This window comes from Mastomys coucha, unplaced genomic scaffold (genome assembly GCF_008632895.1).
Source record: "Mastomys coucha isolate ucsf_1 unplaced genomic scaffold, UCSF_Mcou_1 pScaffold6, whole genome shotgun sequence".
In the NCBI taxonomy this organism is placed as follows: Eukaryota; Metazoa; Chordata; class Mammalia; order Rodentia; family Muridae; genus Mastomys; species Mastomys coucha.
The window spans coordinates 87,629,281-87,639,813 of record NW_022196912.1 but is presented as its reverse complement, the minus strand read 5'-3'; the positions used below and the strand labels follow the sequence as shown (position 1 = coordinate 87,639,813).

At 42.6% G+C, this 10,533-nt stretch overlaps 1 protein-coding gene across 1 annotated transcript in view; it reads left to right on the top strand.

Moving 5' to 3' along the window:
• Positions 1–2,525: 2,525 nt before the first annotated feature.
• The window catches only part of LOC116080515 (dehydrogenase/reductase SDR family member 7), a 19,391-nt gene continuing 11,383 nt past the window's right edge, over positions 2,526–10,533 (top strand). The window contains exons 1-4 of the mRNA XM_031356885.1: positions 2,526–2,756; positions 7,009–7,161; positions 8,696–8,802; positions 9,410–9,649. Coding sequence (XP_031212745.1) covers positions 2,624–2,756; positions 7,009–7,161; positions 8,696–8,802; positions 9,410–9,649 — 633 coding nt within the window. The 5' untranslated portion in view covers positions 2,526–2,623. The remainder of the gene's footprint in view (positions 2,757–7,008; positions 7,162–8,695; positions 8,803–9,409; positions 9,650–10,533) is intronic.

Genomic DNA, 10,533 nt, shown 5'->3' with positions numbered 1-10,533 from the left:
CTCACTAAATATATAACTGGCTCAGTGGTAGAGAACTTGCCTAGAATTTTTGAGGCCCTGGGTTTGATAGCACGCGTGTGCACACACACATACACACACACACACACACACAGGAGAGGTCTCCTACAGGAGAGCACACAGAGAGGTGGGGTACATAACTGGATTCTAACATGAATTACTGAATTATGCTATTATTCAAGTGAAAAATAATTTCTGAAGTTGACATTGGTTTGTCTTTTTCTTCTCTAATGCAAAAGCGATCATGTGGTTCTATTGCAGCTTTTTAATTAGTCAAGGTCTTCCAGAGAAACAAAAGCACATATATACTTCTGGGTGATGGTAAAGAATTGGTTCACATGGCTTTGTAGTGCAGCAGGCCTGAAGTCTCTGATGCACAGGTAGCTGGAATTTCATGGGAGAGGAGAGGTAACTGGAACCCAAGGGTGGTCTGGAAGCAAGATCTTCTTAGCCTTCAGCTGTTTTCTCATTAAAGCTTCAACTGACTAAACTTCCCACATTATGGAGGGAGGGTTATGTGCTTTATTGAAAGTCCACTGATTTAAATGTTAAATACATCTTTAAAATACCCTCACAGTAATTTCTAGATTAACATTTTAACAAAATTCGGATGTCATGGTCTGGCCATGTAATTAATTAATTAATTTAAAATTTGGAGTTTTTGTCTTGTTTTGTTACATCACTGGCTCTCACTGTGTAGCACTGCTTGTACTGGGCCTCACTATGTAGACCACACTGGCTTCAAACTCAGAGAGACCACCTGCCTCAAACTCAGAATTTTTTTTTAAAGATTTATTTATTTATTATATATAAGTACACTGTAGCTGTCTTCAGACATACCAGAAGAGGGAATCTAATCTTATTAGAGATGGTTGTGAGCCACCATGTGGTTGCTGGAATTTGAACTCAGGACCTCTGGAAGAGCAGTCAGTGCTCTTAACCGGTGAGCCATCTCTCCAGCCCAAACTCAGAATTGTTTTGTTTTGTTTTTTGTTTTTTTCCAGACAGGGTTTCTCTGTGTAGCCCTGGCTGTCCTAGAACTCACTCTGTAAACTAGGCTGGCCTCAAACTCAGAAATCGGCCTGACCTTGCCTCCCAAGTGCTGGGATTAATGGTATGTGCCATCACTGCCCGGCCAGAATTTTTTATGTTTACAAATGGAATACTTAGTCGAACACAATAACTACACTGGTTGGTTTGAAGTAAACATACATACCAGATCAAATCATCATATTAAAAGATCCACTTTGGGGCCAAGGAGACCGCTCAGCACATAAAGTCACCTGATGATAGGAGTTCGATCCTTGGGATCCACAAAGTGGAAAAAGAGTCTGACTTCCAAAAACTGTCCTCTGAACTCCACACATGTACATTTATGGCCACATGAATACATGTAGACATACACACAAAAGATAAATAGATTTTAGTAAAACTTTTATTATTTGTTTGTGCGCATGAATGTTTTGTCCGAAAGTTTGCTCAACAGGGGAGTGCTGGATGCCCTTGGAGGTCAGGAAAGGGAAATGGATCCCTTGAGACAAGAGTTACAGAGAGATGTGAGTTGCCATGTGGGTGTGGACACTGAACATCGGTTCTCTGCAAGAGCAACAAGTACTCTTTAACAGCGGGGCCACCTCTCCAGCTCCAGTATGTAAAAACAATCTAAAGCTCTGCTTCGCACAGACATTCAGCACCCACACCGATCTAATCCCTGGGGCAGGCAGGGAGAAATCAGACTTTCCTGCCAGTCTCCCAAGACCACTGTCCCAGTCTCTGATCCCTCATCCCCACAGCTGGGGGTTGTGACCCATCAGAACACTAGTGCACAGAGGCCTTTTCACATTCAAATGCTATCAAATGATAACGATATCATTTACTTGGGGTGGCTGGGAGACACCAACCTGAGTGTTTTTAGCTCTTGGAACTTACCAACAATTGCCTTTTAGCCCAGTTAATTTTGTGTTCTGATTATGCTGGGCCATGATATCCAACTTTTGACCAAACATGAGTATCATTTGTAATGTTTTTCTAAATATAAGCAGACCATTCACGAGGGCAGCCCAGTTCAACTGCTGGGTTACTTCAGTATGCTTATCTCAGTCCACAAGCTTAAAGAGAAAGGAAAACAGATTAGGAAAAGAGGTGAAGGAGTGAGGGTTTGGCTCAGCTTTTGGGAGCCTCCCCAGCGTGAAGAAGGACCTGGGCACAATTCCCAGTGTGGAGCGGGGGATGGGGCCTGGGGGTAGGAGCGGGCAGTGATCAAAGTTAGATTGTTTTGTTTCTCACCAAGGCACCACCAAAGCCCTGGAAAGTCGTCCAAAAAAAGGGCTGTTAAAGACTCGTTCATACCCTCACAAAGCTTGTTGACTGCTCTCCCAACAGCACTGTCCCAAGTAATTATGTTTCCCATGCCTTCTGTTGCAACACGCTGGCAGTCTCCTACGCAGTAGGGACGCACAGAGACGCAGTGGTGCAGCCCGGGACACAGATGGAGCCCCGCCTTCAGGGGCTCTCTAGGCGGAGCCTCGGGTTGAGACCGGCGGCGTAGAGGGCGGGTGCCTACGGTCTTCCGCTCGCCGCAGAGCTTGGTGGGCAAGGGACAGCGATGAGCTGGGAGCTGCTGCTGTGGCTGCTGGCGTTGTGCGCGCTGATCCTGCCCCTGGTGCAGCTCCTGCGCTTTCTGCGGGCGGATGCCGACCTGACCTTGTTGTGGGCTGAGTGGCAAGGGCGACGCCCAGGTGAGCACCCTCTACAGCCTGGGCTCTAAGGGAGAGCAGGGCCGAGGTCCCTCTGGGCTGTTGCCAAGCTGAGCCTTGCCCAAGGGCTGAGGGTCCTCGAGGAAGAGGCAGGGGCTAAACAGGCAGTACCCACTCTGTCGCTTGTCTTAATTCGAAAAATGGCACTGATTTGTTACCCAGACTAGGATAGAAAACATCAAACCCCAAGAGAGCTCTGCAATCCTCTAATGCCTGCAACACACAGACTTCTTCAGTAGGATCCCAGGGATCCCGGGACACTCCCAGGGAGGGCACAGTGGAGAACAGAGTGTGTCCCTTGCTTTGTAAGAGGCGCGAACATTCTTTAATCCTGTACTCCCGAAGCACCCAAAGAAAATTTGGTCTGACTCACCCACTTACCTACTCACTAGGTTAAAAGTTTCACAATAGAAAGCGCTGAGCTGACATTTTGCTGGGAGCGGAGGGAGATCGTTCTGGGTACACTAAGGCAAGGTTTATCTGCCCCACTTGGTCTGTGGCTTGCACGGTGTTTGATGTTCACTTAATACCATAATACGTGATTCACACGCTTTGATATATCAGTTCACAGATGCTGCTGTGTGTCATATCACGTGGGCAGTGTGCCTAGTACAGTCGCAAACAGCCACTGACTTTTGGAGTGAACAATTCTGATAACATGGGCATTATTATTCAAATTGTTTTTCAGTTAAAGGCCTTGGCAGAGAAACTAAAAGCAGGCCCTAGGTAGGCTTTTTAAGTGGGGTTCCACTATTTATGGTGAAAAATACACAAAGCGGAAAAATTCACAAAGCACCTGAAAAATAGTGCTTTGAAGTAGCTGGTAACTGTATTCAAAGTCAACAGGGGAGGAGTAGGTGACACCTGGGTCTTGGAGATTGAAAAAAAATAGAGAATAGGATTTTATGTCCCTCCCAAACTCTGGCAGGCATCCTTGCTGTCTTATTTCGGAAGTTGCATTGCCTTGGCTTTAAAAGCTGCAGTACTGACAAATGCAGCCGCACAGTGTTCTTGGGAATTCAGCGCTGCAAAACTGGAAAAGGCATGGGACTGCCTCTCAGTGCTGAGGGCAAGAATTCTAAATACCCCACACATCTATTAACTGCAACTCTTCACTGAGCACTGTTGAGACAGAGGGATGGATATGTGTCAGCTCACTGCCACTAGCTGCCTGTGGGTGTTGAGTGTTTATTTAAGTGGAAGATTGAACTAAATTCAGTTTATAAATGATATGATCGTATAAAAATTAACAATTATGTCTGAAATATAGGTGCGTTTAGTCTTATAGAAACCAGAGAAGACAAGACTTAGGGAGGGTATGGCAGCTGTCTCAAATTGGAGAGAAGAGGCCTTCACATCTTGTGAGGGATGAGGTAGAGAGTGGTGAAGGGCTTGGGAGAGATCTATCAAGCTGGGTTGGGCATTAAACTCTAGGTTTCTTGTCAACTCTCAGAGTGTGATTTTTTTTTAAATGATTGCTGGATTCTATGTTAACACTAAGTAAACAAAAATGGATGCTAAATTAAATTGTTTCCTGCTTCAGGATGGGAAGATGGGTGTCAGATCTGTGATCACTGGGCATAAACTTGAGCCTGAGAACATTTTAACTCTGGCTTTACCTAATAGGTCTAATAGGTGTTTATTGGTGTAAAAAAAGTTGGACTGTGTTAATTTAGGCTGATTAGTAACAGTTACAAAGTATGTAGGGTAATGTGTAAACAAGCTTTTATTTAGTAAGCAGTTGTGAATGGCTGGTTGGCTAAGTACACATCTTTCTCTCTCTTTTTTTAAAGATTTATTTATTATTATAGATAAGTACACTGTTGCTGTCTTCAGACACACCAGAAGAGGGCATCAGATCTCATTACAGGTGGTTGTGAGCCACCATGTAGCTGCTGGGATTTGAACTCAGGACCTTTGGAAGAGCAGTCAGTGGTCTTACCCACTGAGCCATCTCACCAGCCTGAGTACACATCTCTTATTCGTGCACAGTCTTTGGTCAATTGTACTTTCTCCCCCAAAGTATCTTACTTAAAAGGAAAGCTTTGTTTACGTAGTTTGATTATTTCTAGAACAAGTTATATGTGCTGAGATGTCTAAGAAACAGTTGGATTTTAACATACTGTCTCTGTTTAGGGCTTTGACTATAGTTTGATGATAGTATCTGGGTCTGTTATGCTTGCAGCCTGGGCTCAGTCCTCAGCACTGGGGACCTAACTTGACCATATCTGAATGTGTGCACCATAGCACAGCAGACAGTATGGGTTCTGTTTCAGCCAGGGTTCTTGGTGTTTTTTTTTCAATAGACACTTACTTATGGAGTCCTTTTGATATTCTAGTCTCTGCAAGGTGTTAGGCCATGTCTGAGATGAAGGAGGCCAGAGTCGCTGCCGCCTTGGTGAATTTAATAGACTAGTGTGGATAACTTACTCCTGGAGACCTCAGTTTTCTGTAGAACTCAGATTCCATGAAGCTCGTGTGATGGTGTTTAATAGGGAATTGTGTTAAGCTCACAGACAAGAACGAAGTAAGGCCAGCCTAGAGAGCCTTATGGCCCCCTGTCATGGAACAAATTAGAGCCCACAAGAGACCACACAAGGCCTGGTGAGTGTAACAGAGCTGCAGAACTTAGTAGGCCCCCAGATCTTAGCACAACTGATGCCAGAAAGTACCATTCAGAACATAAAACAGCACCACCTGCCAAAATGAAACAAAGACCTAATCCATCAAAGTCCATAGTTTTGGGAAAGTCTCTAAATGTACTAACCTTGCCTTTTAGCTTCTGTAGTTCTACTTCTGGAATATGCCAACCCAGAATATAGTGTTTATGCTTAAAAGCTCACGCCGAGAAAGGCCCGAGGCTATACTGGGATCCCAAACACCCAGGGTAGTTGCCAGATGGCTAATGAAGACTTCTATTGACTTTAGCCATGTCTGAGCAGTCTCTGGTGAGTACCCCACAACAGTGAGACCGGCAGTTAAAGCTGCTTGCAGCATAAGCTTGATGACCCGAGCTCCATCCTGCATGCCACAGAGAGGCGGAAGAAGAGAACTGGCTTCTCAGACTGTCCCCCTGACTGCCACCATGCACCAAGGCACATGCACACACACTCATTATAATGTGTCATTCTAATAATGAGATTAAAAAAAAATTAAATCCAGAAAGAGGACTGGGACAAGGGATCACACTGCTGGGAGGGTGGCACTTATGGTGTGGAGGCAGGAGGATGAAGTGTGTTCTTCAGGCAAATAGCAAGATACTGTCTAAACACAACGACAATGAAACGGATGATTGTATCATACTATGGAGCAACATATGGTATTTTTAAAGACATTTGTGGTTTTACTTCAGAAATTAGAATTTATTGCCTTCTCATATAATTGAGAAGGTAATGAGTTTCTAGTCACTAGCTTTAATGTACTCTGTTAAATAAGCAGATAAATTGAGTGAAACCATATAGTCATGAGGCTTAGCTACAAATAAAGACTTCTAGTAGACTTACCAAGATTCCAGAATACGCAACATACGGTGTGTGCTGCTTATTGACGGTGTGGTTGGTTTCATGCCTTTCTGGAGTTTTTCTTTGTTTGTTTTTGTTTTGTTTTGTTTTTGAGACAGGCTTTCTCTGTGTAAGCCTGACTGTCCTGGAACTCATTCTGTAGACCAGGCTGGCCTCAAACTCACAAAGATCCAACTGCCTCTGCCCCCCAAGTGCTGGGATTAAATGTGTGCACCACCACTGTCTGGTGTCATGCTTTCTAAGAAACTCTGGTAAAAGATGCTTTCTTGCTTTCTTAGAATACTTGAAATCTATCTATCTGTCTGTCTGTCTATCTATCTATTCATTTATTTTGTTTGAGAAAAGGTCTCTGTATATCAAGCTATCCTCCAGCTGACTATGTAGCCAAGGGTGACTTTGAACTTCTTACCCTCTTGATTCCCTTCCAACTTCTGGGATTACAGGCACGCACCACCGTGCCTGGTTTATAGAGGCTCCAGAGTGTACCCAGGCTTTGTGTACTTGAGGCAAGCATTCTCACAGCTTAATTAAATCCCCCTAACATGACACTTGAAATTTTATAGTCCAAATATTAGACATTCACATTCATATTTAGTGGTATTTTTTAAAAGTTTTTTTTTTTTTTAAATTTCATTCATGTTTTACTACTCTTTGGTAGATGGGAGCCATTTATCACATAGTATTTCCCCGTAATCTTCCTCCTTCTTCAACAGAATGGGAGCTGACCGACATGGTGGTGTGGGTTACTGGAGCATCGAGTGGCATTGGCGAGGAGCTGGCTTTCCAGTTATCTAAACTCGGGGTCTCTCTGGTGCTGTCAGCCCGAAGGGTGCAGGAGCTGGAGCGGGTGAAGAGAAGATGCCTGGGTGAGTCAATTCCCAACAAACTCAGCACAGCTTTGGAAGTGAGGGAAGGTGCAATTGTTTTCCGCAGTTCATGCTAGCTCCAGAGCTTCGTGAGTGCATACTGCCCAGACCTCCTCTTCTGTTACCTCTTAAGCAGCCGCTCTTGCTTGGCTTTTTCTTCTTTTTGGCCACCCTTCCATTGTTGTCGTTATACCAAGTTTTGATATTGAGGGGTGAGTAAGCCCCAGATCTCAAGTGCTGGTGGACTTTAATGATCATTTGACTCATATTTTTGCTTCAGGAGAACAGGCGCTCATGAGTGCAACTAATGAAGTGTAGTTATGAATGATCCTTATTCATTTTGTCTTATGTCAGATATTACAGTCATCGTGTGTGTGTGTGTGTGTGTGTGTGTGTGTGTGTCCGTGCGCACACACTCTCGAGGAGCCTTCTTGTGTGTTATCGCTGTCTGTTATTTTTTTGTTATCTTTTGGTTTGCAGACTACACCCACCCAGCAGTATAAGAGTCTTTGCCCCGACTCCCAGCAGTCACAAGGCTCTCTTCATGATGTTGCTCTCACAAGTCGCCTGTGCTTAAGTTCTATGCTATTTTTTTTTTAAATGGCATTGGTCCTCCACGGCTGTGACTAGCCTGTTGTAGCAGAGAGGATTAGACTATCAGCAATGCAGAGCTGGGAGGACCTCTGGCTCCCATTTCTCTGTGTGGTCACTGGGGCAGGCCTATCCGTGTTTTAAGTTAAGTTCTTTCATGTCTTTGCCTTCAGAGACAAAGAACATGCTCCTCTCAGGTTCTATGTATTTGCTTGTTTTTCTAATGGACATTTCTTATTTTATATTAAAAAGTCCAGAATAATCCCATTCAGTTGTTCCTCTGGTGACCAGAAATAGAAAGAATCGATTATGTCTCAGTATGTTTTTACGGTGTCTTTCCTTATTTATCTTCTGGAGTTCTTGGTCTAGGGGAAGAAGCTTCTGTTTAGCATTCACTCCTGGCTTTCTCAACTTCTTACTGGTTTATAGTATAGACCTCCCTCCTCCCTTTTTTCCCCCCAGTTTTTCAAGGATGGGTTTCTCTGTGTAGCCCTGGCTGTCCTGGAACTCACTCCGTAGACCAGGCTGGCCTTGAAGTTGGAAAATCACCTCCTCTGCCTTTGCCTCTGCTTCCTGAGTGCATACTCCACCACCACTTGGTATATGCTATACACTTTTAAAAAAGATTTTTGATTATGCATATATGTGTGAGTCTGTACATGTGAGTGCAGGTGCACTTGGAGGCCATGTTGGATCTCCCTAGAGCTGGAATTACAGGTGGCTGTGACATGGGTGCTAGGAATTGAACTCAGATCCCGAAAAAGTGGTGTATGCTCTTCACTACTGAGATCTGTCATCCCTGGTCAGTGAGAGATACTTAGGTAGGGCCTCCCACAATGAGTTCACCGCAGCATTTTTGTGGGGTAGAGGTTAAGTTTAATAGGAAAGCTGAGCTCAGTGAAACTGTGGGATGGCTTGCTTACTCTTCATATGTCTTTTTCAGAGAATGGCAATTTAAAAGAAAAAGATATATTGGTTCTGCCCCTTGACTTGACTGACACACGTTCCCATGAGGCAGCCACCAAAGCTGTTCTGCAGGAGTTTGGTAAAGTAAGTTCAATTTTATGTTCATGAAGCATGGATGGTATTGCTCAGACTATCTCTCCAAAGAGCGGCCAAAGACATTTCCAACTGTGGATCCCTCTTCAAAGGGATGAGACAGATGCAGCACTTGCAGAGAGGTCAGGGCTGTGAACTGGCTGTAGCTGCTTAGTACTTTCTCATCCCTTCCCAGGACTAATTTCCTCATGAAGCATGAGCAAAGTTAACATAGGCGAATTCTACTTTCTCTTTCTCTCTCTCTCTTTCTTCCTTCCTTCCTTCCTTCCTTCCTTTCTTTCTTTCTTTTTCTCTTTCTTTCTTTTTTCTTTTCTTTCTTTCTTTTTTTTTTTTTTTTGGTGACAGGCCATTCTAGATAGAACTCCCTCTAAAGTCCAGGCTGGCCTTAAACTCAAGAGACCCACCTGCCTCTGCCTCACAAGTGCAGAAATTAAAGATGAGCGCCCAAACATCTACTTTCCCTTATTTTATTTTTTTAATTTTATTTTATTTTTAGCTGCTACTAGAACCACATGATCGTCCCATTTACTCTTCAGGTTAATAATATAAGCGATCGTTTTCTTAGACTGTGTTTAAGAACCCATTTTCTGATTCTTAGATTGACATTTTGGTCAACAACAGTGGACGATCCCAGCGTTCCTTAGTTCTAGAAACCAACTTGGATGTCTTCAAGGAGCTGATAAATCTGAACTACATAGGGACAGTGTCCTTAACCAAGTGCGTTCTGCCTCACATGGTAGAGAGGAAACAAGGGAAGATTGTCACCGTGAACAGCATTGCGGGGATTGCATCCACATCCCTTTCCAGTGGCTACTGTGCCAGCAAGCATGCCCTTCGGGTAAGGAGGCTCATACTTCACTGAGAAAACTGACCTCTGTGTGTGCTTGGAACATAGTAAGACTTTGAGTGGGTGTGCTGATTGGAACTGGGCCTTAAGACTGAGCCAAGAAAAGCTGACATCTCTCCTTAGGTAATAAAAGGACCATTTTTTGTTTTTTGTTTTTTTGTCTTTATTTTATTTATTTATTTTTTTAAGTTTTATTGCATTATAATGAGAAAAGTTACATGATTTCAATTTATTTGAATTTGTTAACATTTAAAACATATTTTAAGTAAATAGAATTAAATCACATTGTTTTCCTTTTGTACCCCAACTCCTCCCAGAGACCCCCCTTCAATTTCTACAATATCTTTTTTGTTACATTCTTTAAAATTTATAAAATATTATAACAATAAAAATGAGTATTATAAAAGTTGTTTAAAACTGATAAGTTTAAAAAGTTGTTAAGTTGATATAAAACAACAATCAATTTAACAGTCTTATGTAGATGCTTGTCTACGACAATACTAAAAATACATACGGTTTTCTCAATATAAATTTTAAATAACTCCAAATATATTAACTATATTTCAAAATAATACATCACTATTAATATTTTCTTAAATAACATAAATATATAAAGTGTTTTTGTTTGTTTGTTTTATATTTAGTAGAGCTTAAAATCTTGGCTCTTACTGTGGTAACTTGATACAAGAGTTACAAACGTCAAGCAAAGCATTCAGTCTTACTCTTTGTTGTTCTCTTACAAAACCCCTCCCAATTTAATTGTCTACATTTCTTTTGGGTATATAAATAATTTTAAAATATGTAAGGTGTTCTGAAAACCATAGTATAGTGTAAAAACATGAAATAAACAATATTACTAATAGAGAGGCTGAGAT